The following is a 22,601-nucleotide window of genomic DNA, read 5'->3' as shown; positions in this document are numbered from 1 at the left end:
TGGGTGGCTCAGTGGTTAAGTGGCTGCCTTCAGCTCAGGACATGATTCCAGGGTCCTGGGATGGAGCCCCGCATCAGGCTCCCTCCTCCATGGGCAGCCTGTTTCTCCGTCTCCACCACTTGTGCTCTCTCATTTTCTCTCTCCCTCTCTCAAATAAATAAAATCTTTTAGAAAATTCTAGTTTTAGAAAACTAGTTTATAGTTCATTTTCCAATTTTATCATTTGCCTATAGAATATTATTTTTGGCAGTTTGGGGTGGTGGGATAGGGTAAAGTATCGAGTTTAGCATCTTCTACTTCAGTTGTCCTATCTCTTCTCCCTTAATCTGAAACATTTCCCAGCTTTTCTTTGTCTTTCATAATATCGACATTTTTACAAAATACACCATTTATTTCATTGCCTATCTGGCAAGTTGGTATTTAAGTGTGACAACAGTGCTAATAATTTCACTTGCGACATTATATTTAAGGGATGATTTGCTTACATTGCTAGCAGATAATACACAGAAACACAGACATAATGCAGTAGGCTCTTTTAAGAGCTATAGTCAAGCAGTGCACATTTCCTTTCTGTCATATATATATATATATATTTTTTTTTAAGATTTTATTTATTTGTTTGACAGAGATACAGTGAGGGAGGGAGCACAAGAAGTGGGGGTGAGAGAGGGAGAAGCAGGTTTCTCACCGAGCAGAGAGCCTGATGCAGGGCTTGATCCCAGGATCCTGGGATGATGACCTGAGCCGAAGGCAGACGCTCAACAACTAAGCCACCCAGGCACCCTGTTACATGTTTTTTAAATGATAGGTGATCAAGACAAGACAATATAGAAACATATAGTAGTTTACACTCTGGTTTTCACTGGTCTGCCATTAACTATAGAATATGCTTTCTTACTCCCTTCCCACCTCCTTTTTTTCCTCCTTCTTATGGTTGTTAGGAGAAAAATCCTAATATTTCTTTTTTTGTTAATTAACTGTTTCAGGAGGAATTTTTAATAGCTAATAGTAGTTTTCCTATTATAACCGTTTCATATATTGGCTTTTCTCTGTTGGCCTGAAAATGGGTGGAGAAGAAAATGTAAAAGCTTGTTATAAGTGAAAGAATGGAGAAATTTTTGGAGTGTTTGGTTTGGCGGCATCACAGGGGCAGTATAAGTCTTCATATTTAGCTAAGTTAATCAGATTTGTCAAATGTTACAGCATGGTTCCAGTTGCTTGAAATAGTTGAGTACATTTGAAGCTTAAATAGTTCTTTTTATGCTAACTAAAATAAAGGCATCTGTTAGTGTTCTTATTTGGTTTTGTACATTAGATTAACATGAAATCAGTAACATAACTCGGTGTTGGCCAACTATATCAAAGCAGTATTGTGTATGTATTTTTAAATTTTTCTTGAAAGAACTTAATTTCAGAAGCTAATTTATAAGAGAGTTGTTAGAAAAATTATAAAACAGTAAATCTAAAGCCAGAGCTTCAAGGTGGGTAATTCAAATAAGTGAATTAAATGTTTTATCTCAATTATTAGTTTTCAAAGGAATAATAAAAACCCTTAGAGTAGGTAGTTAGGTAGATAGAAAAATCCTTGTATAAAGAACATGTTCATTTTAACTTGCTTCTCTCAACAGTCTGACTTCGTTTTCTCATTGCCATGGATTTTGAATGCTGCCTTGTAAACAAGGATCATTTTTTTATTCAAGCGGTGGTTAATAACATATATGCTTTTCAGTGAGCATGCAGTTCCCCTACTGGCCACTAGGTGGGGATCCTGTTTCATTGCCAGCAATACTTGGTTTTAAAAAAATGGGTAAATGTAGAATGTTACTCTAGGGTTCCTCACCGTCCCCTAGTCTCCATACTATTTTGAAAAATGACATGCTCATATTTTCAGAAAGCAGCATTACTGAGCACATTAAATTACTTGCCATTAATTATCAAAGTGTCATAAAAACTCTACCATTTTAGTGATGGTTTCATAGCATGGAGGTAAATATAATTTCAGAAACGGAAATTTGAGGGGCGCCTGGGTGGCTCAGTGGGTTAAAGCCTCTGCCTTTGGCTCAGGTCATGATCCCAGGGTTCTGGGATCGAGCCCTGCGTTGGGCTGTCTGCTCAGCAGGGAGCCTGCTTCCTCCTCTCTCTCTGCCTGCCTCTCTGCCTACTTGTGATCTGTCAAATAAATAAATAAAATCTTTAAAAAAAAAAAAAAAAGAAAGGGAAATTTGAGTTTTCCTGTTCAGTCCCTGCCAATTAAAGATGAGGAAGGGACAAATGAGAAAATTGAAATCCAGAGAAATTAATCCAGAGAAATTTATTCATTTGCCCAGGTTTAACTGTTCATCAGTAATATGGCCATTATTAAACTCACAAATAAAAAATTTTTTTTTAATTTTATTTATTTGAGAGCGCAAAAGTGGGCAGGGGTTTAGGGGGAGGGGCAGAGGCAGAGAATTTCAAGCAGTGGAGCTCCTGCACGGCTCCATATCAGGACCCTGAGATCATGACCTGAGTCAAAACCAAGAAGCAGAGGCTTAAATGACTGAGCTACCCTGGTGCCCCACAAATTTTCAAATTTTAAAGCAAGATAGAAATGGCTTTTTCATTATGGAAAAGAGAAGTGAATAAACATAAGTTAGAAGGTAGAAATGAGAGAACAAGCACAGGACTTTTTTGTTGGGAACGTTATAGAGTATCTACCAATTTGTCTACTTGTCTTAGCTAAATAATGGTGTATATATAGGTATTAAAATTTTCTCATTTTTTCACAGTATTGACTTGGTAGTTCCAGAGCTAGCTATAGTGGGACAAAACCCATTATTGCAAGCTGTATTACACCATCTGATTTCCCTCACTCAGATTTCATATGTTTATATGTTCTTACTGTATCTTATTTTTCATTATACTTCTCAAAAAGTCAGGATTTAACTTTAATTTCATGAGTACACTGTTTTGAGAGTAAAGTTAATTGTTGTTATGGTAAATGTCTGAATTTAAACATGACCACATTCTTTAAAACCTGAAGTTATTACTAAAAAGTTAATTCATCTTCTCTCCCTAGCCCTACACCTCCCCCTGTACCCATCTTTCTGGTCTTAAGGGAAGCAAATTCAGGAGGGTCTAGCATTCTTTGAGAGCATGGAGATTATATTAGTGTTGTGCCATGAAAACCTAGTGGTTTATCAATAGAAAATAAGTAATCTCATCACTTATGAAAACTTAGTTTTGGTTATTTTTTTGATACACATTGCCTGGGAACAAATAAGTAGAAATTGTTGAGCCATTGTGACACATAGTACTTAACTTTGTATCTTACAGTTTTCTTGGTAATGGTTTATTTGAAACTTCTGAATTGTATTATGTTTCTTTGCACTGTTTTAGTAAACAGTCTATCAGAAACGGGTTAAAATTTTAAAAGATTCTTCTGCTTTATGTCATTTGGCTTTTAATCCCAAACTGTATTATAATATGGCCCTAGTTTTCTTGAAGATTAGTTGAGGGGTACAAAAAATTTGAACTATTTGCCTATATTTAGAGTATTTATTTCTATATGCGATTTAAAAACAAGATACTGTTAGGACCTATCTACCATTTATTTCATTTGTGGTAAAAGAATAAAGAAAGCCAAAATTTTGATCATGTTAGTATCCACCTAGTGTGTCTTGCCCATAGGCGTTCATCAAAAAATGTTAGTTCCTTTTATCTGAAATTCTCATATTTGTCAAAGGCATCCTGTGTGGGAATAAATATCTTTGATACAGAATACATCACTCTGTTAAATAATTTTATTGGTAAATTTTAAAGGAGGGAAGAGGTTGCTTTAATTACATTTTAAGTGGGTTTCTAGTTGACTTCATTTGTACAAGTTTGTAAGATTAAAATACCTGCTAAATTTCAGAGATACCTTCCTTGATTAACCAAAGTAAAGTGATCCTTCCCTTCTTGTTAGTTGCCAGTGTAGCTCATGCTTATATTTTCACTTCTCACATTGTAGTCCTGTTATGGTATGAACTTTCTTAATGAAATTTCACCTAACCAACTTGCCAAGTTAAACATAATTCTCCAATTCTTCTATAAACACCTCAACTTGTATATGTATATTTCTTTTCTCAATAATTAAATTGTAAACCTATTAAAAGTTGTATTTGTTTCCAAATTTATGCTGCTTGTATTACCATTATCTGATTAAATATTATATAAACTAGATGTTTATATGATAAATAGTAGAATACTTTTTAAAAAAAAAAAAAGACCCTATAATAAAGGAATTGGTTAAAGCAGCTAATTAGGTTTACACTGACAAACTATAAAATATTTCATATATATATATATAAAATTTCATATATATATTTTATTTTATTTTATTTTATTTTTTTCCATTTGAGAGTAGTCCTTTATTAACTGGCCCGATTACAAAAATAATCATGGTAGATATCTTAGTTCATTCTTTGAATAAGCCTATTGATCTGGTCTTGCCTGTTGCCAGCATCTTCACCTTCTGCAAAATGGGTGGTCTTTTTCTTCATCCCCCCTCATGGAGAAGATAATTTGAAGGGTCATAAAAAGTTGTTTGCCTCTTTGAAACGTTTTCCAACAGTATAGATCTCGTGAATCAGATCCTCCATGCAGATGATGCCATATTTACCAAGAGATCGGGCAATCAATGTGTTATCTGTCAGGGCAATTCGCTTCTTGTTGATTTTGCCATAATCACACTTGTAGATCTATACACATACACACACAGAGATCCTCAGTACAATACAATGCCCTTCTGGCTGGGTAGAACAAGTTGGCCCTGACTTGGGTAAAAAAACATACATACTTTGATCCTCTGCTGGAAATCTTTGATACTTTGATGTAGATTTCTCTCTTTCTTCTTCTTGTCTAGTTGCTGGCTTATTTGCCAACTTCAGTTCAGTTCATTTCAGCATATCTAGGGTTGACATGAATCCCCAAAATAATTTGTTGGCTAAGGCTTGGTTGAGGAGTATAAAATCAGTAAATTAAATAATTAGAAAATTGCAAGGGAGATGAAATACTGTGTATGAATTGTTAGGTACAGAAGTTATTTTTATCAGTGTATTTATATGAAACTCATTGATGTTTCCATCTTAGCATTTATATATGATAGAGTTAGTGCTAATTATATATAAAAATCATAGCATAGCCATAAAATACCTTCTGTTTATTAATGGACCAATGTTCTTCATGATATGTCCTCACTTAAAATGTCCTTTCAGTGGGGCTCCTGGGTAGCTCAGTTGATTAAGTGCCTGCCTTCCCCTTAGGTCATATTCTTAGGGTGCTGGCCCTGCATCAGGGTCCCACCTCAGCTGGGAGCCTGCTTCTTCCTTTCTCTGCCGCTCCTCCTGCTTGTGATCCAGCACTCTCTTTCTCTCTCTGTCACATAAATAAAATCTTTAAAAAAAAAAAAAGTCCTTTCAGTAATTTCATTTTTAAGTATTTTAATTGCAGAGCCATGTTTTGTTTGTATTTTTTTATTTATTATTTATTTTTAGAGATTTTATTTATTTGAGAGAGTGAGCGAGAGTGAGAGTACATGAGCAGGGACAGTGGGAGAGGAAGAGGGAGCAGTAGACTCCCCTACTGACCAGGGAGCCCCATGTGGGGCTGGATCCCAGGATCCATGGACCATGACCTGAGCCAAAGGCAGGCGCCTGACTGACTGAGCCACCCAGGCGCCCCTAGTTACTACTTTTAAATTAGAAAATTTCTCTTATGGGAATAACTGTAGTATTATCACATATTTGTATCCGCAGTTGTTGAAAATTCCAAGGTATTTTTCAGGTATCGCATAATTCAGCAACCAGGAAACATCAGCATCAGGAGGGCAGTGACTTGGCATGCATAGTAGTAAGCAGTAGCACTGAACATGCACTTCGTACTTACTGAATAAAGGAGCTGTAAGCCCCCCTTGCAGACATGGCGTTGCATAACAGTGTTGTGCCCCTGCTCTTTGTCAGCTGGTCACATTTAATCCTTTTACAACAGTGAAGTGTGCATGTAAAAAGGACCAAAGCGTAAAAGACAGCTAAGGGTTTTCTGATGCAGCTCTTTAGGGCAAAAACAGTGATTAAGGAATTCAAGACTGAAACAATAGCTCTGTTTTACGTTTTAACAGGCAGGTTTTCATTAAGACTTTGTTACATTTATTGACTCCTTTTGTTCACTGAACACCCATCCATGTTAGTTTAAAAGTACATATCTGAAAAAGCGAACATAAATGAGCTTTTCCTTAGTTTTCCAAATTCTCTCTGCCTATATTCAGAAATCTTTTTTTTAATAAAACACAAATAATGCAAAATTATATATTAATAACTATTTCCTAGGAAATGCAAACATACAAAACCTTGACATTTTTAAGTGCAAAATAGATAAGAAATGATACAATAATGAAACATTTTTTTAAAGATTTTATTTATTTGTTTGACACAGAGAGATCACAAGTAGACAGAGAGAGGTGGGGAAACAGGCTCCCCACCGAGCAGAGAGCCCAATCCCAAGGCCCCGGGATCATGACCCGAGCCGAAGGCAGAGACTTCAACCCACTGAGCCACCCAGGCGCCCCGATACAATTATGAAATTTATGTAAAGTTATTTATAAATCGGACCCAGAGTTTTATGTATCACGCTTTTCGGGCTGTTGTCCATCTCATTGTCCTTTGCTGATTACGCTGTCTCCACAGCTTTTGCTTTTGCTTCCATTCCTTATATGAAGAGAATATATTTTATTTTCATAATTTAAGATTCCCAATTGGCCCTTCCTACTACTAACTCAGTTGAATGAAATAAATGCCATTTGAATAAAGGTAACTACCCTGTTTCATATTTTCTCTATGCCCATTTATTTTTAGATTTAAAAAAATTTCAGCTGTCAGTCATACAGTGCTTGCAGATTTGTCATATCTTTTCCCCCAATTCCGCTTTATTGAGTTTTAGCTTGCCAGGCTGTCCTCAGCATTATTTTTATCATGGACAGATACTTCTCATTTTGCGCTTTTTCTTGTTGTTTTTGATAACTTATGACCATATAATTACTTTTTGAAAACCATTGTGCCTTGGATTAGTTATATTCTTGTATAATTTTATCTGAAATACTATAATTTTATGTAGTTTATTTTTTATTTCATATACTTTATTTTTTTAAAAGCAGTTGTAGGTTTTACAGATTTCCCACATACTCCCTCTCTCTTCGACTCCTAGTATATCATACCCTGTTACTTACATGTTGCGTTAGTGTGGTACATGTTACAATTGATAAAGTAATAATGATATGTTATTTTTAACTAAAGACAGTAGTTTACATATAGTGTCACTCTGTTTTGTACAGTTCTGAGGGTTTTGACAAGTGCATAGTGTCATGCATTCCACTATTATAGTACCACACAAAATAGATTCACCGCCCTAAGAAGCTCCCTGTGCTCTGCCTATTCATCCCAACCTCCCTCTCACCCCCCTGAAACCTCTAATAACCACTGATCTCTTTACACACTCCATTGTTTCCTTTTCCAGAATGTCATATAGTTGGAATCAGAGTATATAACCTTTTCAGATTTGCTTCTTTCACTAAGTAATTTTTCCACTAAGCAGTGTATATTTGAGGTTCCACCATGTCATTTGGTGGCTTGATAGCTTGGATATTCAACAGTTTACTTACATACTCACCTTTTGAAGGGCATCTTGATTGTTTCTGGGTTTTGACAGTTATGAATAAAACTGCTAGAAACCTTCATGCTCAGATTTTTGTTCCAGTTTTTGTTCCATTGATCTATTTGTCTGTTCTTTTGCCAATACTATATTATCTTCATTATCGTAACTCTATAGTAAGTCTTAAATTCTGATTGTAGCAGTCCTTTGACTTTTTAAATATTGTCTTGGCTATTCTGAGTATTTTGCCTTTCTAAATAAATTTTAGAATGGGTGTTGATAACCTCAAAATAACTTACTGGGGTTTTTATTGGGGTGGTTTGTGCTTTGTTCTGTTTCTCTTTGTATGTTACATGGAAGCAAGTTGGGAAAAATAAAACATTGTACAGTACTTTATTAAATGAGTTTATAAAATAGTACAAATGGAAATTTTTGGATAACTGGCTACATTTATATCAATATAAATTATAGTGTTTCAGATATTTAAATGTAGAAATGGAAGCTATTCAGAATTTTAATGGAAGAGGGAAAGTTTTTCTGAAGCTTTATTTTTTTGCTGTTCCCAAGTTGAAACAGGCTCTAGAAGTTGCATTTATGTCTATGTTTTCATGTGTTTAAAAATTAAAACATATTAGGTGAAGTGTTTATAAAACTTATTGTTTTCTTTTCCTCATACACAAAGTAGTATTATAAAGCAATTGAAGAAAATAAACATCCCAGAAGAAAAAAGTGGAAATGGTATATGAATAAGTACTACCTAAGAAGAAAAAGGTTTTCATGACAGTTCTGTTGAAAGAGAATTCACTTCCTGTACAGCTCACCCACTTAAAGTGCACATTTGGTGATTTGGGGCATAGTCATGTGTAGAACATTTTTATCACTTTTATAAAAGATTCCATGATTACATACCCCAAGATTACATACTCTGGAATTTACTCCAGTGCATCATAAGTCATATCTTCATTTTTATGAGCACACAACTGATATTTAGTAATTAAGTCAACTCCATACTGATAAGCACAAATTGGTTCCTTTGCTGTTGTAAAGAATGTTGTGGTGACTAATTTTGGTGACCTTGTTAGCATTAAATTTTAGAATTACTAGAACTGGTGATTGAAAATGTGTGTCAGTTTGTTATTTTGCCATATTTTAACTTGTCCTCTGTAGATGTTAGTCAGTAATGTTTGATGCCTTTATAAAAGTTTGATATCGATTTCCTTCCTCCTTTTATCTATCTATACATTGCATACAAACATACATAAATTTTACACATATATACACATTTTTTCTGTACCAGTTGTGAGACATGTGTTGCAGACATTATAACCCTGTTACCCCTAAGTGTTTTAGGATTTATTTCCTAAAAGACAGAGGCAATCTACTACATAACCACATTATAGTAATCAGAATACAGGAAGTTCACAGTGATCTAATACAACCATCTAATCATCTGATTCACAGATATCACTGATAGTTCATCTGTTGTCCCAATCATGTCCTCTATAGCAAAGAAAAAAATTGCTTTTTGTCCAACAGTTAATCTAGGATCACATGTTACGTATGTTCCTCTTTCATTGCCTTTAATCTGGAGCATTTCTCAGGCTTTCTTGCCTTTTCTATCACAGTTTAATAAAATCTTTTATTACGGAAAAATCTGAGGTTGGTGAAACTAGTGATTGTAGAATAATGAACGTCCGTGAGCTTCATCGCTCAGCTTCATCAGTGATTAACCCTTGGCTGTGCTTTTTATTTATATCTTCGCTTTGTTCTTTCCAAACACACACATATGTACACATAGTAGGTTATTGTAAAGCAAATCTAAGACATCATTTTGTGCATGCCATGAGTAACGTAAGCAAAGCCTGAAAATACAAAGGGGAAGGTAAAAATAGTTTACCTCATGTACCATCCTCTGGAAATAACAAGCAGTAGCATTTAATAATTGTATGTGTATAGCTAGAAGTATCAGCAGGTATCTAGATTGGTGATAGAAGATAAAGTAATGGGGCGCCTGGGTGGCTCAGTGGGTTAAAGCCTCTGCCTTCAGCTCATGTCATGATCTCAGGGTCCTGGGATCGGGCTCTCTGCTCAGCAGGGAGCCTGCTTCGTCCTCTCTCTCTGCCTGCCTCTCTGCCTACTTGTGATTTCTGTCTGTGAAAAAAATAAAAATTAAAAAACCTTAAAAAAAAAAAGATAAATTAATGGAGGTATTTGGAACCTAAACAGCTTAACTGTTTCTGCCAAAATGGAGAGAAGAGACAAAGGCTAGTGTAGGGACATCAGAGTTTATTAGCTAATCTCTTATAGCTTCTTCTCTTATAGCTGGAAGGAATAGAAAGTTTATGTCGTAATGTTTTTGCCAGTCATAGCTATTAAGCCAAACAGGCTTTGCATGATTTATGTGAAGTATTTCTGTTTTGTTCTTACCAGAGGATTTCTGCCTTTAGGGATTTAATTTGTCAAAGTATCACTGTAGATTTTTATTTGTTTCTTTTTCTTGTTACTTTGTCCTGACAAACAGTTTGAAAAGGCAAGCATTTGGCCAGTTACTATCTTTTAAGAGTTTACTTACTTTTTAGATGCATTAATTATAAAATTTGTAATCTAGGGTGCCTGGGTGGCTCAGTGGGTTAAAGCCTCTGCCTTCGGCTCAGGTCACGATCCCAGGGTCCTGGGATCGAGCTCCCTGCTCAGCAAGGAGCCTGCCTCCCCTCTCTCTCTGCTTGCCTCTCTGCCTACTTGGGATCTCTGTCTGTCAAATAAATAAAGAAAATATTTAAAAATAAAATAAAATAAAATTTGTAATTATGGCATTAAAATTCAGCTGTAACTGTTTTGATTCTCTAGGATGTTTATATTTCCATATACATATTAAAGTCATCTTGTTAGTTTCTACCCCCACAAAAACGCCTGTTGGCAAATTGGAAATTTAATTGTAATTATATTCAATCTTTACAGCAATTGGAGAAGACCGACAGCTTAATAAGATTGAGTCTTCTGATCTATGAACACTGTGTATCTTATCTGTTTAGATTTCCTTTAATGTCTTTCAGTACCATTTTTGTACCCTTGAATTTATGTCGGATTTATCCCAATTCCACTTTCTATGCCATTGTAAATGGTACTGCTTTATTTAAAATATCATTTTCCTACCATTAGTATATAAAAAGAGTTGATTTTTATTTATTTACCTGATATCCCCCTCCCGTGTGAAATTCATATACTAGTTCCACTAGATTTCGTAGGATTTCTGTATAGGCAGTCATGCCATGTACATTAAAGACCATTCTCTTTCTTTCCTTTCTATTTGTATGCCTTTTTCTTTTCTTGTACATCTACATACTGTAGAAGTTGTCACTTTGGGAGAAAAGATTAGATGTGATGATTGCACTAGGGATATTTTAGAAGCTGTTTATCCAGTTGGGTGGTTTTCTTCTATTCCTAGTTTGGTTGGAGTTTTATCATAAATGAGTTTTGAGTTTTGTTAAATGCTTTATTTCGATTTGCTAAGCTGCTCATAATGGCTTTTCTTTTTTTTTTTTTTTTTTTGTCTGTTAATATGGTGCTGCATTATCTTGACTTTTCAAATGTTAAGTAAACCATGCATTCCTGGAAAAAAAATCCCATTTGGTTGTGATTTATTATCATCCCCCCCACCCCCCCGCCCCATACTTGTGAGAGGTATTGATTCATAGTTTTTCTTTTTTCTTGTGATGTCTTTGTCTCAAATTGGTATTGGTTAATTTTATCCTCAAAAACGAGTTATTTCCACTTCCTCTATTTTCTGAAGGAGATCCTAAAAGATTAATAAATGGTTTTGATAAAATTTACCTGTAAAACCACCTGGAGCTTTTTAATGAAAAGGTTTCTGATTGATTCAGTTGCTTTAACTAATGAGGGGCTATTCAGATTTTCTATTTCTTTTTAAAGAACCTATTTGGTAGTGTTGGTTTTCTCTCCTATTTATCTGCTTTCTACAGTGAGAGCATAGGAGTGGTTATCTGAAGCTGGCCATAGGAGGAAAGAGGCATAAGAAGTGCTTGGGGTGATAGAAGTATTCTGTATCTTCATTTGGGCAGTGATTACACAGGAATGTTCATTGTCAGAAGGCACGAAAGGCACATTTGTATATTGGTTATAACTTATGCCTTAATAAATTGATTTTTAAAATTATAAATAATTTATCTGGAAATGATTCCATGATTTTTCTTGCGTTCCTTAGAGATTTTTGTTGTTGTTGTTTTTAAAGATTTTATTTATTTATTTATTTGAAAGAGATCACAAGTAGGCAGAGAAGCAGGCAGAGAGAGAGGAGGAAGCAGGCTCCCCGCTGAGCAGAGAGCCTGATGCGGGGCTCGATCCCAGGACCCTGGGATCATGACCTGAGCCGAAGGCAGAGGCTCTAACCCACTGAGCCACCCAGGTGCCCCTTAGAGGTTTTTTTGGTAAGAAAGTGACGATTACAAAATCCTGACACTTGGGGCTCCTGGCTAGCTCAGTCAGTGGTGTGAGCGACTCTTGGTGTTGGGTTGTGGGTTCAAAGCTCCGCATTGGCTATAGAGATTATTTAAAGATAAAACCTAAAAAAGAAAAAAAAAAGAAAATCCTGATACTTTTAAGATTCCTGAGAATTAAAATAAAGAACTCAGTTTTTCATTTTACCATGTGAATGCAGTTAGCTAAATCTGAGACCGCTATAAAAATATCTTGAAAAAAATTTTTAAGATTATGAATAATATAGTATTAAAGCTTAAAGGCAATTTGTTAGTGTGCTTTAAGGAAACTATTATGATGAATTTCAAACCATATAAATTTTTTTCCCCTTGCCCAAAGTACTTTTTCTCTCTGTGTTAGTAAATCATGCTAGTGCTTTTCTCTGAAATTGTGACCTTAGAGTGGCATTATATTTGAGTGCTTAAGGGTCTAGGCTTCGGAGCTAGATGACCTGTTTGTGAATCCAGTCCTTTCCACATCACTGATTATGCAGCCTTGAAAAAGTTCGTCATCCTTTCTGTGCTTCACTTTACTCATGTGGAAAATGAAGATAATATTTACCTAATGAAATTGTGAGAATTGAGTTGATTAATATTTATGTAAAAACCATTCCTGCCTGGCATATGTGTGCTCCCAGTGTTAGCTGCTATTACTGTTGTCATAATCATGACTTACCTTCGATACAGTAGTGTTCTGTTTAGAAGGGTCCAGTTTTCTTTGTTTTTAGAACATCATGATTATTCCCTTAATGTGTAAATTTATTTTCTTATAAAGCAGAAGCAGCAGGAAAACAGTATTAGACTAGAAGTCCAGATATTTCAGTCCTTTTCTAAGTCCATTTTTGGGTGCTTAGGGAACAAATTTTAGTGCTTTGTTGTTAGTTACCTATAATAAAAGACATTATTAAAAGTTTTATGGTAATATCAATTAAGTACCACCAGTTACAAGTCTTAGTTAATATCATATTTAGATTTATATATAAATTTATATAAATTTTACATGAAGCTACCTTTAGAGGGAGATTACTTCTAGAGGTTTCAGTGATTTATTGATAATGCAATCAGAAACGTTTCCTGTATCATTTAGTTGTCTTCCAATTTTAGAGAGGAAAATGACTGCACAGCTTATAATTGCTCTTACCCTTTGGGGATTCGTAGTCCGTATGCTCTGGTTTATACATTTATTCTTTATTGATCAGTGAGAAGCTTATTTTATACCATTTGGAGATGTGTTTCTTCATTTTTTTTTAAATGTCCTTTGTCAGATTATCTCTTCATATTCTTTGGATCAAAAAATTTATATATCAGAACATTTTAGGTTTAATTCGGCAGGGTTATTGTCTTTTAATAAAAACACAGTGTTTCCTCGGGGCACCTGTGGGGCTCAGTCAGTTAAACAGCTGCCTTTGGCTCAGGTCATGATCCTGGGATGGTCCTGGGATGGGTCAGGTACTGGGATGGAGCCCCATTATCAGGCTCTCTGCTCAGTGGGGAACCTGCTTCTCTCTCTCTCTCTGCAGCTCCCTCTGCTGTTCCCTTGCTTGTGCACCCTCTCTCTAATAAATAAAATCTTTAAAAAAAAAAAAAAAAAAAGACATGATCTTGGGGCACCTGGGTGGCTCAGTGGGTTAAGCCTCTGCCTTCAGCTCAGGTCATGATCTCAGGGTCCTGGAATCGAGCCCCGCATCAGGCTCTCTGCTCAGCGGGGAGCCTGCTTCCTCCTCTCTCTCTGCCTGCCTCTCTGCGTACTCTCTCTCTGTCAAATAAATAAAATCTTTAAAAAAAAAAAAAAAAAGACATGATCTTGCCCCAACTGTTTTGTTGTAAGGGCAAAATTGGTGTTTATTTTTAATCCTGTTGATTATCCTGGCAAAGTGTCTTGTTATGAAACCTCTAAGATAGTTTTTGTATTATATATATAATAAAGCTCCTGTCACTTTAATGTTTGAAGTCACTTTAATATGATGAGGTTTAGCATATAATTTATTTTACTGCTTCTCTAATGTGAGATTATGTGTTACTAATTACTTATATTATAAAAAGGCATGCTTTGTTGTATTAGGCTTAATTTTTTCAACAATAGAATCTTGCAGAGCAGTGGAGGGTAGATATCTGGAAGTGTAATATGAAGCATAAATTGCATTCATAGGGGCGCCTGGGTGGCTCAGTGGGTTAAAGCCTCTGCCTTCGGCTCAGGTCATGATCCCAGGGTCCTGGGATCGAGCCCTGCATCCGGCTCTCGGCTCTGTGGAGAGCCTGCTTTCTCCTCTCTCTCTGCCTGCCTCTCTGCCTACTTGCGATCTCTGTCTGTCAAATAAAGAAATAAAATTTTTAGAAAAAAAAAATTGCATTCATAGAATTCTGTTCAAAAGAGTGTTAGGAAAAACACCAAACTCTGAGGAAACTCTGTAAATATATATTACTTAATAACATTGGAAAACAGGGTCACCTGGGATGCTCAGTCCATTAAGCGTCCAACTCTTGATTTCTGCTCCGGTCATGATCTCAGGGTTGTGCTGGGCATGGAGCCTGCTTAAGAGTCTGTCTCTCTCTCTCTGTCTCTCTCCCGTGCCCTCCCCCCTCTAAAAAATAATAAAACAACATTAGAAAACAAAGATTTTATTCATCTGAGAGAGGGAGCGCATGTGCATGCGCACGAGTGGGGGGGGGCGCAGAGAGAGAGATACGGACTTCCAGCTGAGTGGGGAGCCAGATTTGGGCCTTGATCCCAGGACCCTGAGATCATGACCTGAGCCAAAGGTAGATGCTTAACTGACTGAACCACCCAGGAGTCCCTCAGGTAGATAAATCTTTTTTTAAAAAAGTTCAAAATGACATATGATTAAAAAGTAATTCACCCTAATGTTGCCTTTCCAACCTTAGTCCTTCTTTCTGCATGAAAATACCATTACTAGTTAATGATTATTATTCTCAGTATTCTATGTCTAACTATACAAGTATATCCAATATATGTATATATCACTGATTTTGAAGCGAAGTATTCATCCTGTTTTGAATATAGTCTAGAGGTTGTTTCTTTTTACGCTATGTGATAACCTACAATTCCCAGAGAAAGACCCATCTCTTTGGGTAGAGCCCATATACCCTCTTAACTTTTCACAGTTTGTATATGTGAACAGAATATAAGGAATTTGATTTTTGAAGATGACAATATCCAGGAGAACTTTTGTTATGATGGAAACATTCTGTATCTGTGCTGTCCAGCACGGGCTTATGTGACTCTTGACCACTTGAAACATGGCTAGTATAATCAAGGAACAGAATTTTTAATTCTTTTATATTTTAATTAAATTTAAATAGCTCTGTATATGACCAGTGATTACTATATTGGACAACTTAGGAGGCATCATGGTATAACGAAAAAGCTCTAGAGTTAGATATACCTCAGTGTCTGTGTTGGTCTTGCTACGTTCTATTTAGCTGCTTGTACAGATTACTAAATCTTAGCTTTTCATACACACAGTGGGGGCAATAGTTCCTTCTCCAAGGAGTTATCCACACACAGAAATAAAATTTGTCTAGAAAAAGGATTAGACATATATATTACCAAAGTGATATGCCTGGTGAAGGAGTCGAAAGAGAGAAATGGTCAAAATAGACTGTAGCCTTGGGGCGCCTTGCTGGCTCAGTGGGTAGAATATGTATGTGACTCTTGATTTCTGGGTCGTGAGTTCAAGCACCACATTGGGTTTATAGCTTACTTTTTAAAAAAGTAGACTGTAGCCTTATGAATGATATATGATTTGTCAAGATAATTAGTGTGAGATGTAACTCATGTATGTAACATTAATGTTTAGAAATTCATCTTTTCCTCTAAGTATTCCTACATAGTTCCCCAGCCATAAAAAATATATTTGAGTCTCTTTACATAAATGTCATCTTTATGTGTTATTTGGCAAACTATTTCACTCAGATGTAGGTGTAGGAGATCTGCTGTGTTCTTTTTAAATGCTGCATAGGATAGAATCATTTGGATGTTATTGTGTATTTAACCCTTAATTTATTGCTCTTTGGGTGCTTCCAACTTAAAAACAGTATTTTATATATACATTTTTTTCTTTATTTTATCTTTTCTTAAATAAGCTCAGGGGCCAACAGTAGGCCCCAACATGGAGCTTGAACTCACAACCCTGAGATTGAGTCATGTGCTCAAAAATAAAAATCTTTTTGGAAAAAAAAAAAAAAGTTGCATACCCTATCAACTGAGCCCGCCAGGTGCCCCTAAGAAGAGTGTTATGTTGTGTTTTATAGATGTGTAGGAACAGGTGGTACTGCTGGGTCATAGAATGTGGGCATTAAATAATACCGTATTGGTTGTCAAGCTTCATACATACCTGTTTATATAAGTCTGGCTTTCTTGTATTCCCACAAGTATTAACATTGGGTTTTATGCTTGTTGATTTGTAACTTTGGGGTTTGACTTGAATTTTCTTGAAAAGTGGAGTGTACTATGTTTTAATATAAAATTATAGTAAGTAGTAATATTAGGTCATGGGTTGGAAAAGTGGCTTTAAACATAAACAAGTATAATGAAAATTGTATACATGATTATGTTGGAGGGTAAAATTTCAAGTACAGCAAGGACAAGCAGTCGTACTTTTCTACCTCTGTCCTCCCCATCACTGTTGGAAGGTGTGAAATGAGCCCCTATACCTCTGTCACTTTAAACAGCCTCCCTGTTTGTCAGACCATCACGACTAATTTTAATAAGTTTTAATCAGTTGCTACATAGAGTTCAGGAATCCTTTGCCTCATCCCCCATAACTCTAATCCCAGTATAGGTCTGTGGGCAGTGAAGCAGGCCTGCCTCCAGTAGGTACCCCCCCCAATTCTCCTTCCCCATTTCAATCTTTTCTGTAGCCGTCAGAGTACTTCTTAGCATCTGAAAAAAAGTTTTACTCATTTGTCCTTCTCTGCCTAGAATGTAAGCTATATAAGGACAGGGATTTTGTTTAAACTTTTCTTCGCTGCTATATTCTCGTCCTGTCCAGCACATTTTCAGTCGGATATCAATTAATCTTAAAATCTGAGTAAAGGGGTGCCTGGGTGGCTTAGTCAGTTGAGCATCCAACTCTTGGTTTCATCTGGGGCTGTCATCTCTGGGATTGAGACACACGTCGGGCTTGGACTCAGTGGGGAGTAGGCTTGAGGATTTTCTCCCTCTCTCCCTCCCCCTGCTCGTTCACTCACTCACTCTCTCGCTCTTTTTCTCTCAAATAAATAAATCTTAAAAAAAAAAAAAAAAGATCTGAGTAGAAGCAGAGCACTTGGGTGGCTCCCTGAGTTAAGTGTTTGACTCACGATTTCGGCTCAGGTCATGAGATCAAGCCCCCATATTGGGCTCCACACCCAGCGGTGCATCTGCTTGAGCTTCTCCCTCTGCCCCTCAGTCCTGCTCACATGCGTGCTCTCTCTCTCTCTCTCTCTCCCTCAAAATAAATAAAATAAATCTTTAAGAGAAAAGATCTGAGTAGAAGTCACATGGCTGTAGACTGACTTTTGTATTGCACATGTTCTCATTTTATGCTTTCTCCTTACAGTTCTTGACATGGCGAGACATGTGCCACTCTATCGAGCTCTGCTGGAATTGCTCCGGGCCATTGCTTCTTGTACGTCCATGGTGCCCCTACTGTTGCCTCTTTCTACAGAGAATGGTGAAGAGGAAGAAGAACAGTCAGAATGTCAAACTTCCGTTGGTACATTATTAGCCAAAATGAAGACTTGTGTTGATACCTACACCAACCGTTTAAGGTAGTATACTTGGTTCATTTCTCTTCATTGTGTCCCCTAACTGTCTTTTTTTAAATAGCTTTGTGGGTTTTTTAAAAGGACATATATTGATTAAACACACATGCATACAAGCAAGATCTAATACAAAGAAAAAGTATCCACCAAATCCTACACTCAGAAACATTTATTCACAATGACTTATCAGACTTCTCCTTGTGCAGTCTTACAACTATAGGTGTATGGAGTTTATCTTAAATTCTGTCATTTTGTACCTGTTACACAGATGGATGCTAATCTTAGTCAGTATTGGTGCCAAAGACACCTTTCAGTGCCAGTAAATACATATTGGCGGATTTCAGACTTCCAATTACACATTGTTTGTAGATGCTGTATTTTACTTAACCATCTATTAGTGGATGTTTGGGTTATTTTCAGTTTATAACCTCATATGTAATCTTTTGAGGCTTGTAGAAATCACCCAGTAGATTCATAGAAATAGAATTGTTGGGTTTATGTATTACTTGTGTTTCATTTTGATACCTGCTATTATTCATGCTGTAATCTTTTTTAGAAGTGAGAGGATTCAGTATTTATTTGTTGTAGTTATAATAAAGTTCATATTTATCTTCTTGGTAAATATAATTGTTCAGTGAATTTTTGGCTTAAGTTTATACCTCATTAGATCCAGATGTTGAGTTAACAAAAACTCTTTTAAGAAATGCAGTAAACCTTTTTCTTATCTTAGCAGAATCTGTTCAGTGGTTGTGCGTTTTATGTAAATTCTGATTTTTAAGGCATTTATACTGCCAGTGGAAATTCACTCTTTTGTCACTGGTCTTTTGAGTCAATTAATGTTCTTTAGCATCTTTATATTTGTTCTACCTATTCTCACTTATTTTTTTAAGATACTAAAATTTGAGAAACACATCAAATGATGGCAGAGAATTGGTCACTGAAAGAATAATTTTTTTCAGGGAGAGATCAGCGCTGCAGTAATTCTGACTCTCTTAGTGTATTATATATCTATCACTTTAAAAGCTAATGGCTCACTGCCAAGCAGCTTAGGATCATAAATTGGATAAGGCATTAAAAAGAGCCACTTGGTAGAAACATGAAAAGCTGTAGGTTCATTCTACTCTTACCAGGGAAGAGAAAGGTAAAGGTATATAATCTTTGATAGTTAGATTGTTTATGTTGTAGAGAAGAGAACATTTTGTATGGCCCCATCCTTCATCATGGCAGAAATCTAACTGGTAAATAGGCAGCTGGCATACCTAAAAATAGTGTCCTGTCAAAATTGAACTGAAGGACTAATTTTCTAATTGGGCTAATGTCTCACTGAGAAACGTCTAATTGAACATCCCATCTCTTTACCCTGGCCAGCTCTGTTCCTTATTGTACAATAAACATACAGTTCTTGACAAAGCAGTTAATATAAAGTATACAGAGCTTTGAAATTGCCCTTGTGTATTTTTAGGGGAATCTTGCCCTGTGTTTCTGTACCTCATCTTCCTGTGTTTTGAGGTGTATTCGTTGATAACAAAATTGAAAATTTATGAAACCTTGAGTGTTTTTTCCCAGGAGTATTTTATTTCGTAGATAAAAAAAATGTGTGACAATTTGGAATGTAGTCATAATTACCACTTTAATTAAAAATATCACAAATTTATGGTGGTATAACTGTGAAAATAAGACCATTAAAATAAGAATAACTGTTTATATTACATATTTCCTTAATCTGTAATTTCTGTTGGATCCTGCAAAAATGGAGTTACAGTGTGTTGAATTCTAAGGTAATCATGGAAGATGCTTACTGCAGGAAATGGAATTTGTATATTTAAAGCACCTTTTTTGTTGCTTTCTTTAAGTTAATATATTTCCTGCTTCCATAACATACATCGTATTTTTAAAAAGTAAACTTGACTTCTGTCTAATATATTGATGATTCATTACAAAAGTATAATTTCAGTTAGAGGATAACTGAGTTTCATTTAATTGGAGCTTTTTGTTTTTCTACCTTTTCTGCTGGAAAAAAATTATTCTTCAAATTCTTTTCCTTCTTCAGTAAGAAAAGTAGCACTTCGCACCTCTAAATTCTGTACCAGTGAAACATACATGTAAAGATTGTAATGACTGTTCAGAGCTCATTTTATTTACATTATTTTATCTCTATGGTGACTCTGTACAGTAACTATTTTTAATAACTGTTTTAGTAATGAAGAAACAATGATAGTTTTACATTAGGATTTGAATATTCTTCTTAGGATTGTTCATGATATCTGTTGTTTTATAGCATCTGTTAGAAAAAACCAGCAAAGACATACATTTTATAAAATCCCTACTTGCCTTTTGAGGTTTGACACACTGAGAGTTCATTTTCCACTTCACAGAGAGAGGCGATAAAATCTATTCTCTTCCAGCCTGTCAGGACTTAACGATGTATTTCTTTTCATATTTTCATTATACTAGAACTCTAATAAAGTGAGCAGTGTAGTCCAGTTTCCTTTTAGTGTTTATACCTATAGCAATCAGCTAAGTTCAATTTTAACACTATTTGAAAGTATGAAACTTCCCTTCCCCTCGCCTGCCCAGCCCAGCCCAACTGTATTTTTTAATACAGAATTAAGGGTACTCTTAAGAATGGTCAGGGCAGGGGCGCCTGGGTGGCTCAGTGGATTAAGCCGCTGCCTTCGGCTCAGGTCATGATCTCAGGGTCCTGGGATCGAGCCCCGCATCGGGCTCTCTGCTCAGCGGGGAGCCTGCTTCCCCTTCTCTCTCTGCCTGCCTCTCTGCCTACTTGTGATCTCTCTATCTGTCAAATAAATAAATAAAATCTTTAAAAAAAAAAAAAAAAAAAAAAAAAGAATGGTCAGGGCAAATATATTTTGTTCATTGATCACTTTTAAGATATGTTTCATTGTATTAGCAGGGTTTGGAGATGTGACTTTAGAAATAATGTGTACGTGTATCTCAGTAAGAAATGTAAGGGTGAATAAAGTACATCTTTTTAGTATAGCTTTTATAGTATAGTTTTTTTTTTTTATAGTATAGTTTTTTCCTTTTTTTAAAATAAGAGCAAGTTCTTGTTTGCTAATTATGTTTAATCTTCCTTTTGTGGATGAGACAAATGAGAGTTTTGTCCCAGTATTGAAGGGAAGTTCACTCTTCTGCTGGGAATAACCCGATTGAGATTATTCTGTCCCAGCTGATTTTGATCTCAAAATTCAAAGAATGAAGGAGATTGTGTGGGTGGGCTGACTCTCCCCCAGCCATGCTAGAAACCTTCTGTCAGAGGAGACAGAAAGATACTCTTAAGAAACTGAAGAGGCAGATCATGTACCTGGCTATTACCTAATTTGTACATTAGACATTGTGATTATATTTAGATAGGGGAGAGCTGGCTTGATCACAAGAGCATGCCTGATTTGTTCATTTAACAAATGTGTATTGAATGTTCATGGGAGCAGAGTAAGAAAATTGGGGCCTTCTTCTAAGGGACTGACAGATAAAAGGGGTAAACAATAACTCGATAGTTTTAATTACATAGTACACGGCATATTAGAAGTAGAAGACATTACTGACAAATCAAACCTGATTTGGAGACCTACAGAGTAAGTAGGAATTACCTAGATGAAGTGGGGCAGTGGGCTGGTATATGAAACTGAGAATAATGTTAGCAGTGAAAGAAAGTATCACATATTCAGGGAAACCTAAACAAATTTTTTATGACTTGGATATAGTATATATATGGGTGGGAGATGAGGCTAGAGAGGAAAGCAGGAGCTCAAAGGTGAAAGGGGGTGTATTTATAGTTACTTGCTCTTAAGAGTGTGATTAGCTACTGAAAGGATTTCAAAGATCTGATCAGATTTTCATTACGCAACTTTCTGTGTACTCAAAGGCTTGAGCAAGGATGACTGCTTAGGGGCACCTGGGTGGCTCAGTTGTTTAGCGGCTGCCTTCAGCTCAGGTCATGATCCCGAGGTCCTGGGATAGAGCCCTGCATCGGGCACCCTACTGAGTCGGGAGCCTGCTTTTTCCCTCTCCCACTCCCCCTGCTTGTGTTCCCTCTCCTGCTATGTCTCTGTCGAGTAAATAAATAAAATATTAAAAAAAAAAAAAAAAGAATGACTGCTTAGAGGAGGAGCTAGAGTTGTTGCCGTGGCGGCACAACGATGGAATGCCTTGTATGCCTCGTAGTTCTGTAAATAACTGAGTTTTTGCTATTGTGTGTATGAGATATAATTATAGATGCATGTATACGTCAATGCACACACATACATATATATGAAAAGTAGCTTCTGAATTTTAATTTTTGAAATAATAGACTCTAAGGCATGTTTCGAATTTCCTTCAATCATAATTATACCTTAATAAAATGATTACCTCTTACGGGTGGCGATAGTTTGATGACTGGTGTAGTACTCAGATAGAGTTGATATTTAGTGTAAGCCAGAACACCACTTAAGGAGTGAATGTAGTGCTCCTAGTTTATGATATTCACTGTCCAAATTGCATTAAGAGCTTCCTAAAGATGATACTATTTTAATATTCTTTTATTCATGATTCTTTATTTTTACTATCCATCATCACCTTTCCTAACCCGTCCTTTCAAGATTCACAGTGTAGAACTGTATAGAGCTTATTTGAGTCCCGTGGGTAGCAGAGATGAACTGATTAATACTGCTGTGG

The 22,601-nt window shown here is 36.1% G+C and overlaps 1 protein-coding gene across 2 annotated transcripts in view; it reads left to right on the top strand.

The window, feature by feature from the left end:
- BIRC6 (baculoviral IAP repeat containing 6) overlaps nt 1–22,601 on the top strand; it is a 234,697-nt gene that overhangs the window by 172,225 nt on the left and 39,871 nt on the right. For both annotated transcript variants that reach the window (XM_080814319.1, XM_080814318.1), the window contains exon 66: nt 17,720–17,930. In XM_080814319.1, the coding sequence (XP_080670445.1) occupies nt 17,720–17,930 (211 nt within the window). The remainder of the gene's footprint in view (nt 1–17,719; nt 17,931–22,601) is intronic.

Source organism: Martes martes, assembly GCF_963455335.1.
Source record: "Martes martes genome assembly, chromosome: 9".
Taxonomy (NCBI): domain Eukaryota; kingdom Metazoa; phylum Chordata; class Mammalia; order Carnivora; family Mustelidae; genus Martes; species Martes martes.
Note: the sequence above shows the minus strand (reverse complement) of the source record. Positions and strands in the feature narration are given on the sequence as shown.